General features: G+C 40.4%; 1 protein-coding gene across 4 annotated transcripts in view; it reads right to left on the bottom strand.

The window, feature by feature from the left end:
- Window positions 1-455: 455 nt before the first annotated feature.
- The window catches only part of CRACR2A (calcium release activated channel regulator 2A), a 70,692-nt gene continuing 48,034 nt past the window's right edge, over window positions 456-23,113 (bottom strand). The window contains exons 10-18 of one of the 4 annotated variants that reach the window (XM_075762604.1): window positions 18,504-18,549; window positions 17,583-17,674; window positions 13,355-13,682; window positions 10,742-10,874; window positions 9,056-9,137; window positions 7,271-7,385; window positions 5,489-5,590; window positions 1,783-1,859; window positions 456-893 (exon numbers count right to left, since the gene is read on the bottom strand). In XM_075762604.1, coding sequence (XP_075618719.1) covers window positions 803-893; window positions 1,783-1,859; window positions 5,489-5,590; window positions 7,271-7,385; window positions 9,056-9,137; window positions 10,742-10,874; window positions 13,355-13,682; window positions 17,583-17,674; window positions 18,504-18,549 — 1,066 coding nt within the window. In that variant the 3' untranslated portion in view covers window positions 456-802. Of the gene's footprint in view, window positions 894-1,782; window positions 1,860-5,450; window positions 5,591-7,270; window positions 7,386-9,055; window positions 9,138-10,741; window positions 10,956-13,354; window positions 13,683-17,582; window positions 17,675-18,503; window positions 18,550-23,113 lie in introns of all 4 variants that reach the window. The other 3 variants (XM_075762599.1, XR_012837113.1, XR_012837114.1) reach the window with 3 other exon arrangements.

Genomic DNA, 23,113 nt, shown 5'->3' with positions numbered 1-23,113 from the left:
CAGTGCCATGAGCTTCCTATGTAGGTATGTGGTTTTGATCAGCACTAATGACAGTAAATTGATTTGAATGTTCAAGCTGGCCACAGATTGCTTTGGGACTTCTATAGGACAAGAGAGCCAAACAGAGGTTCAGATCAAGCTCTGCAACACAAAGCAGTACAGCCATGTCAAATGAACAGCACAGGCTGATTTGCTCTGAGTGCAATGCTAACTAGCCAGAGTAAAGCACTGCACTATCATGAGTTAATGCTACTTAAGAAAATCTTCATAGTTCTTCAATCCTTTGTTCATGTATATTTCACACTAAGCTTTAAAGTATACCTTATACTTTGCAATTGCTGGTATGTTGCTTTTAAGCAACCAACCAGCTACCTATTTCAATTTTTAAAAAAACTGTAACAAAGGTCAGCACAAAATCAGGATCTAAAGAGCACTGAAATAAATAGAAGTATTCAGAAGATAGGTCATCCACACCAGTAAGAATTTACTTCACATTCCAAGTAGGTTTTTTCCTATAAAATAATTTCTTATTAATAATGTGGCAGCTTCTACAAGCCTGATCACAAAGTAGGATTCAGTGATGTTGGGCGTCAAACAGCATAAGACTGTTACTGCCCCAAATACCTTGTCAATTAACTAAAGACAATATTTGTAAAAGTGAAGATCGAAGCATACAAGGATTTGGAAGTTCACTTACACCTCAGAACACAGCAGAAGAAATATTTGGAAGATAAAGCAAATCTGATGGTGCCATGTAGTGTCATATAAATGTATGAGTTTTGTTTAAACATGCCCCAGCATTTTATGTCCTGATACAGCAAGACTTTTTATTCATAGCAGAATGAAGTTCAACGGTTTTCTCTTTCACCCTATCTTCGTGTTCCTTTAAAATCCTGGGGGAAAGAAACAATACTTTTGAGAAAAAAAAATAAATCAGTAATACCCATAAGAGATCAAAAAAAACCCAAAATATTTCCCCCAAACCATAAAATTGTTCAAAGTTTAACAGAAAATGACAGAATTTTGTGAACTAACAAACAAAAATATACAATTATGGTGGCTCCATCATAAAACCACCTTTGTCTTTTAGTTAGAAAACATAGTTGGTGCATAGTTAGCATTTGTTGTATATTACAGAGACTCAAAACAGTGATTTTCATTTGTTATTTTTGAGGGTAGAGCAAAACAAAAAACCATCTGGCTATCTAGACTTTATCAATTACCTGACACAGTCACAGAATTTCACTAACTACAGCAACAATATTAAACATCTGCCAATTCATTACCAGTGTTTTCACCTGTGTAAGTAGTTCAGAGGCGACAGATTTGCCTGTATTTCTACCCCTAGCCTTTATATAACTTCAAACATCCACCTCTCCCTCTCTCCCAGCCCCAGGCAGACAGCAGAATTTGAGCTGTAATGAGCAGAGGGAGGAAGCACATCCAATGTTCTGCTGCAAGGACTCAGCAGCATCCATTTCCAAGCATATTTCCTCAAACCTCCAAGAACTTCCTGCAAGTTACAACAACTATCGCAACGTCCCAGACCCTCAGCTTTCCTAGCAACCATTTAGGTATTTATGGTCACTAGCTTACACAGGACTCTTCATGAACCTGAGCAACTGCTCAGCTAGAGCAACAGGGTCAGGCTACAGAACAGTTTAAAAGGAATAAATATTTCATCATCATAAGTTCCTATCAAACTCATTTAACAAACAGAATTCACTCTGTGACAGAGAAGTCAGGCATGTACAGAATTCATAGACTGTGCTTTCTTCTTACCTAGCCAAGTGAACCACAGACTTTTTGGTATTGTACCCAGAATATGCACTGCATTCATAGAAAATTAAATTGCAATCCTAGAATCAAACAGAAAGATTATTTTAATTAATTTTGCACAATATCTCACTCCAGCTTTAAAAAGCAACACAGATATAGTGAAATATGCAAATAAAGAAACAGAAATAGATCATCTTAGGAAAAATTAGGATTTAATTCTAGAGCTAACAGTAAAGAGTAGCAAAAGGAGAGAAGTCCAAGTGTGCCTCCCAAACAACTATATGCATTTCTTCGCAGATATTTGTTCTATACAGTGGCTTGTGCTGCAAGAGCTTTATCTCTCAAAGGCTAAATCGAAAACACGCCTTGCAAAATACTGAAGTCTTGTGAACTTTCCTTGCGATGATGAGGCAATTAGTGCATCACTGAGTGCTTGATAAAGCAGGTGAAAATAATTCCACTGAGGGGGGTTTTTTTTAAAATCTTGGAAAGCTTCAGCAGCAGTGTTTCTGTATTCAACAGTTTGAGACCAATGTTTTCCAGCAAATGACCAGTTAAAAACCTCAACAAAAAATAACAAATTAATTCTATTTAATTTTTTGTACTTGTAAAATTTTTCTGCACCTTCTTTCACTGTCAGCCTGCACCTTTGGTTTTGTTGCCCCTGGGGACTTTGCAATTAAGAATGGTGGATAAATGATCAAGCCCTCCAGACATTCTCAGGCTTCAGCTGAAGCCTTATCACAATAAATGCAAGAGATCATCTGCACAAAAGCCTGACCTGGCAGCAAGAGAAGTTTGAGAGGGAATGACAGATTAGCCTCTCCAAAATAGACATCTGACTACTTTCACAAGTTATTACATTGAAGCTCCTCTATACTGCCTCTATGGTATTACAAATGCCATTTTACCCATCCTGATTTCAACTTTCTACTCACTTTCCACTTTTCTATGTCTCTTATTGCTATTTATGACAATAAATTAAAATTCAAATAAGTCAGTAGCTTAGGAAATTACAATCACGTGTCTGCATATTTTCATTTGTTTGCTATTAACTGTGGTTACTGCATTTGTACTTATTTAACTACCCTTCATAAGACACTTGCAATTCAGTTTTCAAAAGTTCCCGTTAAAATGACCAGGTATTTCAGTTGTTTGGTTTTGTTGTTTTTTTCATATATCATGCTTCCAAACTTGCACAGCTTTTTGAAAGTTTTATCATCTTAATGAAATTTCAAAGACAAAAACTGGGAAAAGAAGTTTCATAAATATAGTAATTTACTTTAGTAGGTCCAAAAAATGTTTCAGTGTTATCAAATGTCTACTAAAAAAATCAAATTGATTTGTCTTTTTTTTCTTTTCTTTCTTTCTTTCTTTATAATCTCAGTAGCAATATCAAGAGAGTTTTAGACGATTTCCATCAAGTCATTCTTGTACTGCATGTGAACATTTTGGTTTGTGTCTGCTGTTTCTCCCAGCAAAGTCAATACTGCAAAATTGTCCTTACCAGCATGATGTTTACTCTTTAATTCATCCAACTACAGATCAGCTTCAGCACAGCCTTGTTGATGCTTTCCAGAATCCCTATCCTCATTCTATCCCCCCTTTCCCGGGGTATCACACACACACTGCAACAATCAGTCTTCTCAAATGACAAGGAATAGAAAGGACTCCCTTCAAACTGCCATTCTTCTTTTTATTAATCAACTGTGCTGCCTGCCTTGCAAAGAAGTTATGTGACACATGCATTATAATGGGAGCCCTTGGGTTTCTGACTGAATATGTAGTACACTGACTTCCAACATGTGGGATTGAAGCAAAGCAAGAGTTAATACAGCTGGGCTGGAATGCCCTGTGGAAGTACACATTCCTCTCTGACTATAGAAAAAACTAGGTAAAAATGAACCCATCTTGTGAGACTTTGAAACAGTCCATAAAAACTGTTGGACTTCAGGGTCAACAGGCTAATCTCGTTCTTTGTCTGCAAGAGAACACATTCAGGCTTGTTTTCACCAAACATGGCTATACATATTTGTATCAGCTCAGCATCTAGGCCTGTGTATTTTGGGTCATTTGTGAGTAATTCATGGGATTATTAACAAAATAAGTAACCCAACTGCCTTCACTAATAGAGACAGTGGTATGTGGTTTCATAGGAATTGCATGGCTATTTAGCAAGAATTAATATTTCATTAGAATTCATGGTTATTATTAGCTCAGCAACCAAACTGTTTTAATTTAATTGTATCCACACTGCTTTTCAACTAATCCATTGTCATTAATCATTCCTTCCCTTAGCTACCTCAGGCAGCACATTCAAACATTCAAATGAGTCATTCAGATCCATTAATTTGATTATAACCATCTTTAATTTGACACCTTTCTTTGTTTTACATATGCACAACATTTTATTTTCTTGCATGACATGTTAGAATTAATGGCCAGGTGGGCTGTGAGTTCTATATATTACAATGATTCATCTTTGGTTTACTAGTACATTTTTTTAAGAGAGCTAAATAACATGTAAGACACCTATTCTGTCCATTTAGCATTTATGTGTCAATTGTTTTTTCACAAAAGGATTTATGTTACACCCTGGCGTCCCTCCCAGCTTCCAGGGTCTCAAAACTATATGCATTTCCATGCATACAAGAAAATAAAGCAGATTTCCTAAAGGGAGAACCTTTGGCAGATGAAATTCAAGGCTGATATTGCTCCCCTATAAATACAAAATAATGGACACAAACCTGAATACAGAGTTATGCTTGTAAAAGGCTGTATGAATATCAAAATAAGATAAAAATAGATCTGGCCCTAATTCTTTCAATTATAGAGAGGTGCCTAGCAGTAATCTTTCCTATACATCAAGAAAATTTAGCTGCATTTCAAATTTTGAAAATATTCCTTTTTAGTTACCAGTAAGCAGGGCTGTAAATCTATTTTCAAAGGAGAAACAAGTACATATGTGAAGTCCAGCACATTGTTTAATTTAGGTAAATTCCTACCAACTCAGTTAATTTCTCATGAATATTGGGATGACTTATTTCTAAGTCATTATTTCTATGAATATTCTGGAAGCATTGGTGTCCAAACTATATGCATTGTATAAAGAGATTAAAAAGAAAAAAATTATGGGCATGTAGACAGGAATAGAAACAAGTATTTGCTATTTGCAGTCCCTTAATGCTTAAATTATGGCCCTTGTATCACCAGTGCTCTGGTAGATGCAGACTGTTAAGTCTACTTGTTTTCTCTCCTTGATGGAAAGTTACTAAAAGTAAACATGTTTTCTACTCCTACCATAGGAGTAACAGATGGTCTTCTGTGGTTTTACAGGAGGTGGGAGGGAGAAAACGTCCCTGAATTATCTCTCTGTTAAGAATTCATCCACAGAGAAAAAGAGAAGGGAGGAAAAAAATAGAGAGAAAGAGAGAACAAAAAAAGAGAGAGAAGAGAGACAATGAGAGTGAATTCTTAAATATTTTTTGCATCACTCTGTTTTTTTCATCTAGACAGTTTTATAGCTACTATAATTATCAGCACTTACATTACTGAGACCTGAACTGATGAGGGTGATGGGGTTCCTAATTCTTCAAAATACTTGTCTGATTAAAATTGATCTGTGTTTCTATGAATTTAGACACATTTAGACTCCATTTTAAAACTTTCACCTTCAAGTTTTGTAAGTGTTCCCCTTTGAGGATAGTACCTTAGCAAGATGCTCTCCCATTCCCATAGGGACCTCACGTTCCTTTTCATTATCAGTTTTATTACCCAACAAAAGCACAGGTATATTCTCCCCAGTTGTTTCCTGCAGACAAAGAATAAATATCAACTGAGGCATTGTATTTAAAAAATCACAGATCAAGAGGATGAAAACTAACAAATGTCACACTGCAACAAGACATTTAGGACATCACATATGAGCCAGGTATGTGCCACTTTAACTACAAACATATCAGGAATTAAAGTTAGATAAAAAGCATGAAAAAGACAGAATGCTAGAGATTGCACTAACTTAGCATTTTTTAATAACAGCACAGAAGCTCATCAGACTCTATATTACAATGACATAGTAAACTACCATGCTACACAGGCTCTGACATTGCATGTTTATAGCCACTGCTTTTCTAATTACATGGATGGGAAAATAATGACAACATCTCAGTATAATTATGCCAAATAAATTACATAAAGTAGTGGAGAGTACATGGAATAGGCCTCCAAAAATACATAGAATATGCACAAATCAAAATTCATCCTGAAAATGGTTAGAATTATCACAATGAGGACATTCATAAAGTGGGCTGAATGCTGCAGCAGTAAATGGACATGGCAGTATGTCTTCAACTTAGCAATAGCTTGTAGCAAACAGAATTAGTAAAGATGAGTGAACTATTACAGCTTGGAAAAAGATTTTGACCACAATATTTTATTTTTCTTGATCAAAAGCTGGAATTATCCTCTAGCTTTTACCATATTGAATTATAACAATCACTGACTTGTTAAGATCATATATTTAATAAGGGCTTGTTCTTACAAAATGCACGTTACTATTACTTCAGTGGAGCTACTCAGATGAGGAATAACTATGCCTGTTTGGAAACATTTGAATGAATGAGTCCTAACTTCAATTTGCAAAGCCACCTACTGGGCCACTACGGAAAACAGTGTATTATACTAGAACATATGCCATATAAAATCAGACTAAATGATCTTCACATACCAATTTGTCCCCTACTTTTTCAGTAGCAATACTCTGCAATAGCGGGCAAATAGGAAGTCACACTTTGTTCTCTTTAGTGACTCAGTCTTTTATGGTAGCAGCCTCAGTTTTATTTTTATTTTTTCTTTTGCCACAAGTAAATTCAGCTGCTTGCACTCTCAATATGTTGCCTATCAGCTACAGAGATATACCAAGAGAAAAAAATAGCATTTTTAATTAACTCAGTGGCATGTGCTATGATTTTGTTTTCATGTGGTCGAAAGGATGATCCCCAGGAAACTGAACTGTCTACCACGAGATAGCTTTATAGCACTAATGTAGATACTATAGCTTTAAGTTTATGGCTTATATCCACAGCACAGTCAATTTCCCATGAGCTGTATACTTGGTTGTCAAACTGCTAGTGATGATCAGTGATCATCAGACCATCATCACTGATCCAAAGCACCTCGCAGTGTAAGTGGTGATCCAATGCGAGTCAGCAGCTAGATAACCTTTATGAGAAATCAGAAGACTCCATGGTGGGCTTTCCCCAAGTCATTTTATGTCCTTAAAACCCTGGAACTGTAATTATTTTCATAGACACAGAGATTCTAAAAACAGCTTTACTGGCAACTGTGCAGAGCAAAATCACTAACAAAAATGTAATTGTGACAACACAAGAAATATGCTGCTCTCTGTCGTTTGCCCTGCTAACACTCCCTGTCCAGAAGAAGATAGAGAATAATGACACCAGAGTTTAGATTTAAAGTTATGTCATATTACCTCGATGCTTATCAGCCACTGCTTGACAGCTGTGAATGTGTCTTTTGCTGTTATATCATACATCACAATGACACCATCAGCTTTTCTGAAAAACTGCTTGGTAATACTTCGGTACCTACAAGTAAGAACCTGTTTATAGATCTCAATAGAAGTAGCAATTTGACAATTTAAGTAAAATTTTATGGTAATCCCACACTCAAAAGGAAGATGTTACCATACAGTTGCATCTAATCATCTAGTTTTAGTAAGGGTTAAACCCCTGTTAATTTGGTTTACCTATGTATTCTAAAATTCCATAAACTAGACAAGGGCAAAGCTCTAATACTTATCTTCACTGCAGATCCTGTTTGAAAGGTGAGGTTTATTATGGATTGTAGTAAGCAATCTTATTCCTCCTGAATCATCAGACCCCTTTTCACATTCAGCAGAAGATTCACAGAGGACACTACTACTACAAATCACTGCAAGAACAGTTTCAAAAATATTTTTTGAAAGAAAGTGTTTGGAAAAGTTCCCTCTGCCTTCTTTAATTGATTCTGGGTTAGTCTGGATAATCAGCTGCATATCTCACCTTCTCCCATCCTCTTTTTAAACTTGCATCCCGTCCTCCCATTTTAAGCTTGGAGCAGAAATTTGCACCTCACAAAGTGCTCTGCCTAAAGCAGGTACCTAGATTTCTATACGGGGTTTTTTCCTAAACTTCTTGTAGAAAACATAGATCATCATCCTCCTCCTCCTCCTCCTCCTTTCTTTTAGTAATAGAAAACTACACAATAGATGAGGAGATGGGAAAGAAAATTACCACTGAAAACTTAATGATCTTTAACGACAATGGGATTGTTCTGGTGAAAAAATACCCTCTTTTTTTAAACTATTAAGGCATTTAATGCTACAGACATAATTCTAGGTACATTTTAAAATCAGCCTTCCTCCTAAAGAAATTGTGTCGTACTGAAATTTTAAGACCTTTAGTAAGAATCTCTTTTACAGAATGGCAGTTTTTCAATGGACACTTAGCACCAAATCAGCACATTATTGCTGCTAGGGAAAGATCTAAACTGTGAATTCACTGGCTGTGTTAGGAATACTCCTATTTGTTCCTCTCCCAAGAAGCACGATTAGGTTGATGCTTACTAACCTTCAAACAGATGATTCAAGGAAGCAAAACCTTACAATGTGTACTGGTTTTGGCTGGGATAGAGTGAAATTTCATCATACTAGCTTGTACAGGGCTATGTTTTGGATTTGTTCTGAAAACAGTGTTGGTAACACACCATTTTAGTTACTGCTCAATGGTGTTTTCACAGAGCCAAGGCCTTTTCTGCTTCTCACAGCACCCCACCAGCGAGTAGGCTGGGGGAGCACAAGAAGTTGGGGGGGGATACAGCTGGGACAGCTGACCCCAACTGACCAAAGAGATATTCCATACCATATGATGTTGTGCTCAGCAATAAAACTGCGGTGGGGAGAGAGGCTGGCTGAGGCTGAAATTGCTCAGGGACTGGCTGGGCATTGATGAATTTGGTGGTGAGCAACTGGGGGTTTTTGCATGACTTATTTTTCTTAGTTTTGTTTCTTTTCCTCTTTACTGGTTTCTGGTTGGCAATGGCTTTGTTGTTTTTTGTTTTTTTTAAATTATTTAACTGTCTTTATTTCAACCAATGAGTTTTCTCACTTTCCCCCTTCCGATTCTCTCCCCCATCCCACTGGATGCGGGAGTGAGCAAACAGCTGTGTGCTGCTTAGCTGACTACAATGGCTAAACCAATCACAGAATGTTTCTCACCGTTCCTGGCCAGCAGTGTCCCAGAGTTGTAGGACTACCTGGGTATTATCTACTGTGATGGTTTTCACATTGTAATCCACACCTATAAGAGAAATACAAGGTAGGTTGTCTCTTTATATGCTCAGTCTGATCTTTGAAAACCTGATCCAGCAAATACAATTCCAGGAAGGTAACAAGATAGATACTGCATTAAAAATTATGTCCATATCAGAGAACAACAAGAGCTTTTATTTGCCAGAAGTTCTTCAGTAATAAAATACTGAATGTTAACAGAGCAGTTGAATTTTGTAAAAGCTGTAAGATAAGTAACTTTCCAAATCAGGGTACTTGAGTCAAGGGTCCATTTGACAGTTCACAGCAGTCTAAGCCACTTAGGCTGAAATTCATGCCTTATAACTTCAGTTGTCTGAAATTTCAGTGTTTAGTCTGAGCTAGCCACACAGGTACCTTCTACAGTTAGCGGAAAAACACAAAGCACCACACTAAGGGCACAGTGTAACCTAAGATAAATGCAGAAGATAGATGGACTGAACATGTGGAGAATCTCCTCCCCTCCTCAGAATACAGAAGATAAGCTGACTACAGTATTAGGTTAGTCGCCTAGTTTTTATGCGGCTAAATGGAAGTGAGATGAAAATTAATTTATCTAAACTTTTAAATTAATCCTCTCCCAATTCCCCTAACCTGTGATGATATAAGTATCTTCTGGATATTTATGAAAATAATTAGATTCTTAAATATTTATCAGTCACTGCCTCCTCCTAATGACAACCTGCATTTTCTTGTATCACACTGTACTGTATCATAAAATCATAGAATAATTCAGGTTGGAAGGGACCTCAGTAGGTCACTAACAATTTCTTTGGGGCCATTTTCCACATCAATGGGATTTTTACCACTGGAATTAATGAAGAAGCATCCAAGCCTGCATTCGTTAATGGGCAATTAAGAAATCTGGATGGAGGCTATATCCATATCTCAAGGGAAGAAATTTGAGCTATTCTGTAGAAATTCAATGAGAACACTACTACTCCAGGTTGTTCACTTGACTTTTCAACTGTCTGTATCTTGCCAGCCATAGTCCACACCTGTGTAACTCATTGATGTGAAGACTAAATCAAAGCTATGCCAAATATATGTCTGACTTTTGAAAGTTTGGTTTACAACTTCAGGCAATGTAAGTACAATATAGGCTTTGAAATGTTTGACTTTGACTTTGAAAACACTGGTCCAACATATTTATTTGGTGCTTAGTATAATGATAAATCTTCAAACATAATTCAGATATTCTACTTTCTCTTTAAAACAAAATCAGATTACTTAAAGGGATAGAGATGGGGTATGGAGGTGTGATGGTTAGTACAGTGCAGTCCAAAGGACAGGATATCAGTTTCAGAACAGTGAAGTCTACAAGGAAATTCTAGCTTCACTGAAATCAATAGGATTTTTCTGATTTATCTCAGTGCTGCCAGGATTTCAGTACAGAATCTACTCTGAAAACTCTCCATCAATTATCTGCTTCCCAGTTTAGGAGAACTCTCTTTGCATGTCCTACTCTCCTTTTGGATAACAGCTTTCACAACATCTGTATGTTTCTGTTTTATAACACAGGGCCTGATCTCAGCAGAAGCTGCTAAACATTCTTGGAACAAAAATAATAATAGTAATAATGTTTCTTAAACTTACCTACAGTAGCAGCTGTGCCTGGGAAAAAACGATCTTCACAAAATCGCCTTAAGAATGAAGTCTTCCCAACACTTGAATTGCCCACAAAAATTATCTTGAATAAGTGGTCTGGGACAGAGTTTATTCTCTCTTCCTTCAAGTAAGAGCAAACATTAGTCTCCAATTGTTCTATAAATCCTGTTGCCTCTCCAATTTGCCTTGTCTTGAAGGCTAACTGAGATGGGAAAAAGAAGAGACTTTTATCCCATCATGTTCTCCATTACTCATAAAGCAATATTCTGTTTCTTAAAATAACTCAGCATTTCAGATGTTTGCCATATATCATTCCAGATCATTTGAAGTGCAGTGATTTGGACTGAGCTCTGGAAGTATACTGAATATGCACCTTGACATGAGATTGCATTGAAAAATGCATGAAATTGCCAAAAGAAAACAGTTTATGTTCATCCCTGCAAATTAAAACCCATAAAGCTTCACATAGCTCTGCTCAGTAGTTTCATCCTATACCCATGAGGAAACAGCATATCTCCTAGACAACAGAAGCAAAGTCAAAATTTTTTGGCTTATATGCCACCTATCACCAGATTCTTCTCTCTGCTAGTACTGTGGAGCCAAGAGCTTCCATGGAATTACTGCATTTCTACATCCGTTTAACATTACAGGCAGAAACATGGGGGAAACAGACAGACAGAGAGAGAATTAGACCCAGTTAATCAGGCTGTAAACATACAGCTATGTGTCTGTCATGTAGGTTTTTTAAGCAGAAGGAAGAACAATTTGTTCTGCCTATCCATGTCCTCTGTACTGCTAAGTGGATGCTGGAGAGAATATTTATATCCTCTGTCAAGTAGGTCATTACTCCCAAGACCTTTGTATGTCGATCAGGAGTTGCTTAGGGAACAACAGCTGGTTTGCAGGGGGTGCCCTAGCTGGCCTCTTCTCCTATTTTGTGCAAAGGTGGAGGAGCAAGAGGGAGATAGGGAGTTTGTTCTTAATGCCGCACGCAGAAGGGGAGCAAGATCATGGATGCTCCTGGCATGAGTTTGTTGGGGCGGGGAATGTGAGGAGAGGAGAGGAGAGGGGAAGGGATTGCCACATGGACAGAGTTTATCAGAAAGGAGTATTCTGCTGTGGTTTTTTTTTAATAATAGCAAGCAAAAAGTATGCACTGTTTTAAATAATTTCAAAGGATGAAGCTCTGTTCTGTGCTCTAGACTTTTTATTAAGAAGTACCACTTAGAAGTTACCTAACCATGGCATCATTCTATCGTAATTTTTAAGATATGCTTACTTCTTCTAAAAGAACTATATAATTATGACCAAGCATACCTATTTTTCCTATACTTTAATCTTTTTAATATGTGATTCAAGAATCTAAAAATGAGTAATACTTAACAATGATACTAAAATTAGAAAAAAACCACAGCTAGCTCTGAAGTAATAGCAGTACAAGAAGGACCTTTGATTCCAAAGATATGTACCTTCCAGCATATTGTTTTAAGGATTATTATTGCATGGTGAATTCATTGTTAACATGCACATACAAGGTGGAGCTGAAAAAAAAAATCTGGCTTTCAATTTGCTAATTAAAAGTCTTCTCAAAAATTAACTAAAAAATAAAGCTATATCTTCTCATTATTTCTCAGATAGTGTAACAGTACCAAAGCTAAGTCAAAAGTATCAGAATATAAGAAACATCACTTTTTGGCAAAAAAAGACCCAACAAAATTAAAAAAAAAAAAGGTTGCTTCTTTTTTTAGACAATTGCTAGCTTTCAGTGGATCTTCTTTGTCATCTATTACAAGATTTTGCTTCACTTTACCTAAACTGTCTTTCAGACATACGTCTATGCACACATTGTCTGCATTGTTACACTCTGTTAGGTTGAGTTTCCCTTCTTTGCACCTTCAACATTTACCTGTAGTGTATTTCCATCTCCTTCTTCATGCAATGGCTTCATTTGTCATGCTTTAATTTAAAAACAGAAAACTAAATAATTTTAGATTCTAAGAATAATGCATTACCCTTCAACACCACTTCATGTTTTCCAAGGTCCTTTAGAATAGAATAGAATAGAATAGAATAGAACAGAACAGAACAGAACAGAACAGTTTAGTTCCAATTGGAAGGGACTACAACAATCATCCAACTGCCTGACCAATTCAGGGCTCACCAAGTTAAAGCATATTATTAAGGGCATTGTCCAAATGCCTCTGAAACACTGGCAGGCTTGGAGCACCAACCACCACTCTAGGAAGCCTGTTCCAGTGTCTGATCACCCTCTCGGCAAAGAAATGCTTCCTAACGCCAAGTCTGAACCTCCCATGTGTCCTGTTACTGGATCCCAGGGAGAAGAGCTCAGCACCTCTCTCTCTCCACTTTCCCTCCTCAGGAAGCTGTAGAGAGCAATGAGGTTGCCCTGCAGCCTCCCTCTCTCCAAACTAGATAAACCCAGAGTCCTCGGCACCCCTCCTCATAGGACATTCTTTCCAGCCCTTCCACCAGCTCTGTTGCCCTCCTCTGGATGCATTCAAGGACTTTTACATCCTTCTGAAATGGTGGAGCCCAGAACTGCACACGATACTCAAGGTGAGGTCCCCTTTCCCCCCTTACATTTGACAGCGTTTCCTTCCCTACAGGCTGCTCTCTAGAAGATGATGGTGAGTGCTCCATTGATTGTTCTGTCTTTTTCTTTTCCATTTCCATCTCAAAAGAAGCATTCTCATCTTCTCTAGTCCATCTGTTCAGCTGCTTATCAACCAGCCTGTCAAGAAGCTGGGGTAGGTGATCTTCCTCAATTGATATTATTCTTTGGAGATGCAATGCTTTAGACATTCCTTCAGTGACTCCAGCATCAGGCTCTACAGAGAGAATTCCATTCAGTCCAGCAGAATTCCTTCTTTTTGAGTTACTGAAAACATCATCTTCTTCAAATGAATAGCTACACAGAGAAAAATGTAAGTACATCACAAAAATATGTTAGACCTGGATTCCTATTATTTTATTCTAGTGTAACTGAATTTAATTTCCAATGTTTTTTACTACCCACAGCAGGCATAGGAGATTCTGTCCAATGTCTACTGAAAAGTCAGCTCATCATACAATGTGCATATATATAGCGTGTGCTTGAGAATTGCTGTGGTTTAGCCCCAGCCGGCAGCTAAAGACCACGCGACCGCTCGCTCACTCCCCCCTCCCTCGGTGGGATGGGGAGGAAAATGCGAAGACAAAGGCAAAGCCTCCTGGGTTGGTATAAGGACAGTTTACTGGGATAGCAAGGGGAGAGGGAAGTAACAACAACGTACTTAACTGAATACACAAAACTGGTGACACAATGCAGTTTCTCACCCAAGGACCCTACAACTCAGACCACCGCATGCTCAGACCCATCCCGAAGCCAGACCGTCCCCGAGCCATGCGCCCTGGAGCTGCACCGCCCCTCCCCGACTAGCCCCCCTTTTATATTGAGCGTGATGTCACATGGTATGGAATATTCCCTTTGGCTAGTTTGGGTCACCTGTCCTGGCTGTGTCCCATCCCAGCTTCTGGTGAAAATTAATTCTATCCTAGCCAAAACCCAGGACAGTAATTATAAGCATCATGGGGAAAGCTAATGACTTACAGGGAAAACTTGAACCAGAATACAAAACATAAGATTAGCCTAATTTTTAACCTCATGGAATAGCTGAAGTAAATTTCTCTACTGCGATTTCCTCCCCCACCCCAGCTGATTCTAGAAGAATAAAACAACCCTCAACCCAGACCGTTTCTATGTGTAATCTAATTCTCTCTTTAGCAGGTAGGAGAGAGATGGGTTTGTTTAACATGGATGAAAAAAAGCTAAGTGGGGATTCAACAGAAGGTGGAATGTATAATAGATCAAGAATCTTAGATGTGAAAAATGACCACAGATGCAAGTTGCAATAAGAGAAATGGCTCTCTTCATCCCACTTCCTCATGTCCTCTTTGTGGTTGTGCAGGTAAAACCACAGGATGCCTGATGGTGTGTACACTCTATATCCTCTCTCTGGAGCAGAGGAACACTTACTCCTAATAGCTGAAATACTGGTCTGTACAGGTGGGGAGTGGGACATATCCTCTTTGAGTTGCCAGACCTCCTGGGACAGTTCCTCCATAGCCAAGACAAGGGAGGAAGAGAGACTTTCTTCATATTGCCAGAATTGGCCAGCCGCTTCATCCACTGTTGGTGCTTCTTCACCTTTCTAGTCCATTACTGCCAATGAGTTGGCATACGACAATGGTGTGCTCCATACAAACTTCATCCAAATGGGTTGTGTGCACTGGACTTCATCTGGATCTGTGGTTAATTGTGTGTTGTCTGGGTCATAAGAAACCATCTCCCGCATAGCTAATTCCATCAGGTACTGGATACCTCCCTCCATGGTGGTCCACTCTCCTGGATGACATACAACATCTTCACTGAAGGAATACCTTTCCCTCACACCTGACAGGAGTCACCTCCAGAGGCTGAGGGCTTGTGTCTTTTTCCCAATCGCCTTGCCAATGCCCCTTCCCTAGACAGGGATCCCAGCTGCTCTAATTCCAGGCTACTGGCACCGTTATCCCAGCATTGGAGCAGCCAGGTGACAAGTTGCTTGCCTGGATGACAGCTGAAATCTTTCCGCATATCTCACAGCTCACTCAGGGACAGGCATTGGGTGATTACCTCTGTTTCTGCCTCTTCCTCCTGTTCTTGTGATGGTCCTGGTTCATCATCATCCCTTACTAAATGAACTGATTTTTTTGTGTATTTCTACTTGTGTATAGGGGTGACTGATACCAGTACAGGTTGGTTTTTTTGGTTCAGCTGCAGTGCCTGTCACCTACATTTGAGTAGCCACAGTGCCTGTCACTGGGGTTGGAGTAGCCACAGTGCCTGTTGATGGGGTTAGAGTAGCCACAGTGCCTATTGCTCTGTTTTCCCTATCTTCCCCCTGAGGGTGCTGCGTAATTTTGAGCAGTGTTTGCAGACACAGGCCAGGGCCCAGCACAGTGCAGTAAGTTGTGCCTCTTTGGAACAGCCACAGCATTTTCCTTTCAAATATTCTATCACTTCATCAGGATCCTATAGTTGTTTGAGGGTGAAGTTCCAAACCATTGGAGGTGACAAATTCTCCAGATACCTGCCCATATTCTCCCACATGTCATGGCAGCCCTGACTATCCAGCCTCGGGGCAAATCTTTGGGTGGTATTCTTGATTTTTTGTAACCCTCAACAAGACCTGAAACACATTCAGGAGACATAGCAATACAAGCATGCTTGCTTGAACATCCATCCCAAGGATATTCAAAATTCTGAAAAGCTGCTGTAACCAGCCTGAAGGAAAAAGGGGAAGTGAAAGAGCGGGAGAAAGTATCCCTCTCTGTCTTCCCCATAGATTGGGTGTGATTAATAATCAACTCTGAGAGATGTCATCTGAGGTATGAGCATGACAGCAATGCCAGGTACAAATACCAGGTTAACCTCATGACCATTGATGTTATCATATAGTAAATCGATATTACAGTACAGCAAAATGAGAATCCTGATCCCTCTCCTAGTGGTGATAAACAGCACTGCAGGGAATACATACAGCAAGTAAGGATTTACAACCATGTGAACAAACAAAACACCATTGTGACCAGCGATTATTTAACTAATATAATAAATGCATATAACAAATTTGTTTTAACATGCTCTGGTCAGATCTGTCATTATCTCAACCCTTTGTACCCCACACTGGTTACCCAAAAGGACTGTCGTGGTTTAGCCCCAGCTGGCAGCTGAGCATCACGCAGCTGCTCGCTCACTCCTTCCCTTGCCTCAGTGGGATGGGAAGAAGAATCAGAAGAAAAAGCTAAAACTCGTGGGTTGATATAAGGACAGTTTAATAGGACAGCAAAAGAAGAGGAAAACAACAACAACAGTACTTATAAAAGAATATACAAAGCAGGTGATACACAATGCAATTTGCTCACCACCCAGGACCTGATGCCCAGCCTGTCCCCAAGCAGCGACTCCTCCTCCCCAGCCAGTTCCCCCCTTATAAACTGAGCATGACATCATGGTATGGAATATCCTTTTGGCTAGTTTGGGTCAGCTATCCTGGCTGTGTCACCTCCAAGCTTCTTGTGAAAATTAACTCTATCTTAGCTGAAAAAACCAGGACGCCCACCTAATTTTTTCTATGATTTTTGTGCCATAATTGCTTTTGCCAATTATGGTACACATCTCAGTACTGAACTTACTAAACAGTGTCTCTGAAAGCTTTCTCTCCTTATACATCATGACCCTGTGCCTGCAGGAACATCATCTTAGCTGCTATTTCAAAGTGAAATATAGTCTTTCCAGCTCCTCTTGTCTCAAAGTAAACATGCAAGTATTTCACTGAGATCACCATCTTGTTCCTGTTGATTTCAAGTTTACAACCACACAGCTGAGAATTAAATTCTCCGGTTTTTTACTAGTTCCATATCCCATACTTTACAACAGGACTGCTGTCATCTACAATGAGAGGGGAGGTGGTATACTCTTTCAGGGAGTTACCAAGGACATTGTACCACATCAACATAGGGTAATGGGCAAGCTTTTGTGCCTCCCAGCATATACTCATCCACAATGAGGAAGTCTCTTGCCTTTACATACAGTACACTTGTTTTATGTGAAAATTTGCCTCTTTATTTCCAGATTTCTTAAAGACCACAGTAATCTTATAAGGACAGACACTATAGAAATACCTTTGGACTTTTCAAAGTATGTATCAGAAAGAAAACATTCCACATCTTGTTTCTATAAGCCTCATCGTACTCAAATGGGGAACACATGAAAAAAAGTGCTTACCTGTTAGGCAACATCTTGCCCTCTATGTATTTCCCAATGACAGACCCTGATCTTTGCTTCCAGCTGGCTTTTGGAACATTTGTTTTGCATTTCTGCAGAAATACAGAAGACTTCTTACTAATTTACTCCTATTGTTCATTACGGTTAACTGCCTTCATTCCTAATGCATAAATAATGCAATGAATATGAAAGAAAAAATTGTACAAAAAAATCCTAGAGGTATAAATGCTTCAAAATACTGATTGATAAACAATCAGAACACAGAAACTCCAGATCCTGCAAGAATTCATCTTCTTTGTAAACTAAGTGAACCACAACAAACCAGCATAATGTCATGAAAATAAGTCAATATATTATGTGGTGATTTACACTATCATCTTCTTGTAGGAATAAGAACACAAACAACTATAAAGTAAGTGGCCTTAGTCTCCTTAAGCCAGGGGACTTCTGGAACATCTTAGGGGCCCATTCTCTGCTGCTGGATAAAAAGTTAATGTGATCTGCTCTTACTCAGTATCAATAGGTATGCAGGTACTGATTCAGGTACTCAGATATTGTATTGTTGTATAAACGTTTCAGGATATTGGCTAGTCTTGACTGAATAGATTATCACAATTTAATTGTTCAATTTTTAGGTTATTTTGCTCTCTCATGATTGCATCCTTAGCTTCTTATAAAATACAATCATCTCCCTCAAGATCGCTCCAACTTTATAATTCTAAAAATGTAGCTCTTAAAATTGTTCAGCAAATTTAAAAATCTTATTCTCAAGTGAGGAAAAAAGACAATATAAATTAAGAATGGGGCAAGATTTAAGTAGGACGAGAGTCTGTCTCCTGCACAGCCGTCTGATCCTCTTCTTCTGAGGCTGTTCTGATATGTGTTTGCGCAATAGTGGGTTTGAAAATAATAGTTGTTTACCTGTAAAAATATGTCACGTTCATCTTTGAGATGTTTGTTCCTCTCCCTGAAAAGAGAACACAAAAGAAACACTGAGGCCAAGTATTTAGAACTGCTGACTTTTCTACTCAAGATAACAGACAGACTGAACAGCTGGCAGTGTAAAAGGCAAGAGAAATGCATTTTAATCTGGCATATCTTCACCCTTGATCATGTTTATATTCTCACTACAGCCAGTTCCCTGTCTGGGACACTGAATCTCCCGTAAGGCTATGCTGATTAAAGCCAGCTGGTATCTAGCCCTCATTCTGTAGTTTATCAAAACAAATGCATTAACACATCGAAATCAGTTCTGGTCAACATGCCTTCACTCATTCTAAATTAGAATGTTGAAAGGTTTTCACAGTAAAGATAACTTCTTATTGTGGAGAGGGTGTAATGAACACCATTTCTATTTACCTGTTGACAGCTGTGAAGACCAGTTATGTCCCTCTGAGGGCTACAGTTGTGGCAGCCATGGAAAAGTCTGCCTAGGAAAACATCTATCTTCAATTCATTATGCAGAAGAGATGAAAATGTAAAGAAATGAATACTCCAGGCAATTAGCCGGCTCTGATCAGATCTGACAACACACCTGCTTAGTACATCATCCATTGTCTCCATCTATTGCTGGCATGACCACAAAAGAGACTGAGCAGCCATTACAGCCTTGGTGAACAGAAACAACCTGTGCTCTCAGATTTTTCTATCTACCACCCCATTAACAGCAGCAGGCAAGATCACACCATATGGAGTGGCCTGTGGGAAACACGCTGCAAAGTAAAAGCCCTTCCTCAAACATGGGAGCTTTTTAGGTAACTTTTAAATGAGGCCTCCTAAAGGAAATGCAGTGAATGAAGGCCTACAGGCAAGTACAATCTATAGCCCACACAAACTTAACACTGAACAAACAAAAACTAACATTGCTGCACATTAAAAGGAGGTTTACAATTCTCTGAACACAACTCCAAACTTTGAAGTAGTGCAAAAGTGATAAAAAGAGATTTCTGGGTCTTGGGACAGTTACTGAGGGAATCTGGTGCACAGGTTATTTTTTCCTCCCTCCTTCCAGTTGTGGGCAGTAATGTTGGGGGGAACAGACGGACCCAGTCTATCAATACATGACTCCATTGCTGGTGTCACTGCCACAGTTTTGGATTTTTTGACAATGCGATGGCCTACACAGCACCAGGCTTGCTGGCATCAGATGGGATTCACCTTTCTCTAGGGGGAAAGGGGGTCTTTGCCCAGGAGCTTGCTGGGCTCATTGACAGAGCTTTAAAATAGGCTTCAAGGGAGGGAGTGGGATAATACCAGGCTTGCCTGCGACAAGCTGTGGGATGACACACCAAAGTCAGAGGGACAGGGTGCTAGCGAGGGCCCTCAGCCTGTTGCTGAGATGTGCTGGATATACTGCAGCATGCTTGAAGTCTAGTGGAGATGAGCCAGGGGATCCTGAGGTAATAGGAATCAACAGGGAAACACCAGTGAAGTACCTCAGAGGAATTCCAGCCACTCCAGCCAGTAAGTCAGCCTCATCCTCAAATGCCTCTATGCAAACCCACATACCATGGGGAACAAACAAGAGAAGTTACAGACATGCGCATGCCTGCAGGGCTATGATCTTATTGGCATCACGGAGAGGTGGTGGGATGGCTCCTATGACTGGAGTGTTGGGATGGAAGGACATCAGCTCTTTAGGAAGGACAGGCAAGGGAGACGAGGTGGGGGTGTGGCTCTCTGTCAATGACCAGCTGGAGTGCATGGAGCTCCACCTGGGGATGGACGAGGAGCTGACTGAGAGCTTATGGGTCAGGGCTAAAGGGAGGGCAGGGACAGGGGACATTATAGTGGGGGTCTGCTACAGGCCACCTGACCAGGAATACAGAACAGATGAGGCCCTTTATAGACAGACAGGAGCAGCCTTACATTCACAAGCCCTAGTTCTCATGGGGGACTTCAGTCATCCTGTTGTCTGTTGGAGGGATAACACAGCAGGGCACAAGCAATCCAGGAAGTTCATGGAATGCATTGATGATAATGTCCTCCTCCAAGTGACAGAGGAGCCAATGAGGAGAGGTGCCATGCTAGACCTTGTTCTCACCAACAAGAAGGGGCTGGTGGGGGATGTGAAGCTCAAGGGCAGCCTTTGCTGCAGTGACCATGAAATGGTGGAGTTCAAGATCCTCAGGGCAGTGAGAAGGAGGGCACACAGCAAGTTTGCTACCCTGGACTTCAGGAGAGTAGACTTTGGCCTCTTCAGGGATCTGCTAGGTAGAGTACCATGGGACAAAGCCCTGGAGGGAGGAGGGGCCCAAGACAGCTGGTTACTATTCAAGGATCACCTCCTCCAAGCTCAGGAGCGATGCATCCCAACAAACAAAAAAGTCAGGCAGAAACACCCAGAGGCCTGCATGGATGTCAAAGGCAACGAGAAAAAGCTTCTGTAGGTACATCAGTGATAAAAGGAAGATGAGGGAAAATGTGGGCCCCCTCTGGAATGAAACGGGTGACCTGATTACCCTGGATATGGAGAAGGCTGAGGTACTCAACAACTTTTTTGCCTCAGTCTTCACTGGCAAGTGCTCAAGCCACACTGTCCAAGTCAAAGACGACAAAGACAGGGACTGGGAGAATGAAGAACTGCCCACTGTAGGAGAAGATCAGGTATCAGACCATCTAAGGAACCAAATCTGAAGCTGCACAAGTCCATGGGACCTGATGAGATACATCTGTAGGTCCCAAGGGAAGGCACTGGTGGATGAAGTGGCTAAGCCACTCTCCATCATATTTGAGAAGTCGTGGCAGTCCAGTGAAGTCCTCTGGAAAAGGGAAAACATAATCCCCATTTTTAAGAAGCGTAAAAAGGAAGACCTGGGGAACTACAGGCCGGTCAGTCTCACCTCTGTGCCTAGCAAGATCATGGAGCAGATCCTCCTGGAAACTATGTTCAGGCACATGGAAAATAAGGAGATGATTAGTGACAGCCAACATGGCTTCACTAAGGACAAATAGTGCCTGACAAATTTGGTGGCCTTCTATGATGGGGTTACAGCATTGGTGGATAAGGGAAGAGCAACTGATATCATCTACCTGGACTTGTGCAAGGCTTTTGACACTGTCCCACACAACATCCTTGTCTCTAAATTGGAGACATGGATTTGATGGATAGACCACTTGATGGATAAAGAATTGGCTGGATGGTTGCACTTAAAGAGTTGCAGTCAACAGCTCGATGTCCAAGTGGAGATCAGTGATGAGTGGCGCTCCTCAGGGGTCAGTATTGGAACCGGCACTGTTTAACATCTTTGTCGGCAACATGGACAGTGGGATCGAGTGCACCCTCAGCAAGTTTGTCGACGACACCAAGCTGTGTGGTGTGGCCGACAGGCTGGAGGGAAAGGATGCCATCCAGAGGGACCTTGACAGGCCAGAGAGGTGGGCCCATACGAACCGCATGAAGTTCAACAAGGCCAAGTGCAAGATCCTGCACATGGGTCAGCACAATCCCAAGCACGACTATAGGCCGGGTGGGGAATGGATTGAGAGCAGCCCTGAGGAGAAGGACTTGGGGGTGTTGGTTGATGAAAAGCTCAACATGAGCCGGCAGCGTGCACTGGCAGCCCAGAAAGCCAACTGTGTCCTGGGCTGCATCAAAAGAAGTGTGACCAGCAGGTTGAGGGAAGTGATTCTGCCCCTCTACTCCTCTCTAGTGAGACCCCCACCTAGAGTACTGCGTCCAGCTCTGGGGCCCCCAACTTAAGAAAGACCTGGAGCTGTTGGCGAGAGTCCAGAGGAGGGCCATGAAGCTGATCAGAGGGCTGGAGCACTTCTCCTGTGAGGACAGGCTGAGAGAGTTGGGGCTGTTCAGTCTGGAGAAAAGGTGGCTCCAGGGAGATCTAATTGTGGCTTACCAGTACCTGAAGGGGGTCTACAGGAAAGCTGGAGAGGGACTGTTTATGAGGGAGTGTAGTGATGGGCCAAGGGGTAATGACTTTAGACTAAAAGAGGGTAGATTTAGATTGGACTTAAGGAAGAAATTTCTTTACGATGAGGGTGGTGAGGCACTGGAAGAGGTTGCCCAGAGAGGTTTTGGATGTGTGTCACCCCCCAGCAGTGTTTAAGGCCAGGTTGGATGGGGCTTTGGGCAACCTGGTCTAGTGGAGGGTGTCCCTGCCCGTGGCAGGGGGGTTGGAACTACATGATCTTTAAGGTGCCTTCCAACCCAAACTATTCTATGATTCTATAAGTCTATCAGTACAAAAATATTACAGAGAAAATTAGCTAACTATATTTCGATATCATTTTACAAATAAACATTTTTGTGAAAGAATCTTCATTTTGGCTATACTCCCATCACTTTAGAAACAACAGAGCCTATTAGTAAGCTTCAAGTCTCCTGTGGCCAGGCTTCTACCACAGAACCAGCTTAGAATAGTTCACCATTGTTTTGTTTTACATTCGACTTTTGGAATGGAGATTGTCCTACAATACTGAATTGCCAAAATAAAGCAAATCTTTCATGTGTACTGCCTTCTACTGTGTGCAACAACAGGGCTTACAAAAGACACATTGTCTTTTGTAACCATTTT

The sequence above is a fragment of the Balearica regulorum genome, chromosome 1 (genome assembly GCF_011004875.1).
Source record: "Balearica regulorum gibbericeps isolate bBalReg1 chromosome 1, bBalReg1.pri, whole genome shotgun sequence".
Taxonomy (NCBI): Eukaryota; Metazoa; Chordata; class Aves; order Gruiformes; family Gruidae; genus Balearica; species Balearica regulorum.
This window is presented reverse-complemented; position numbering and strand designations above follow the sequence as displayed.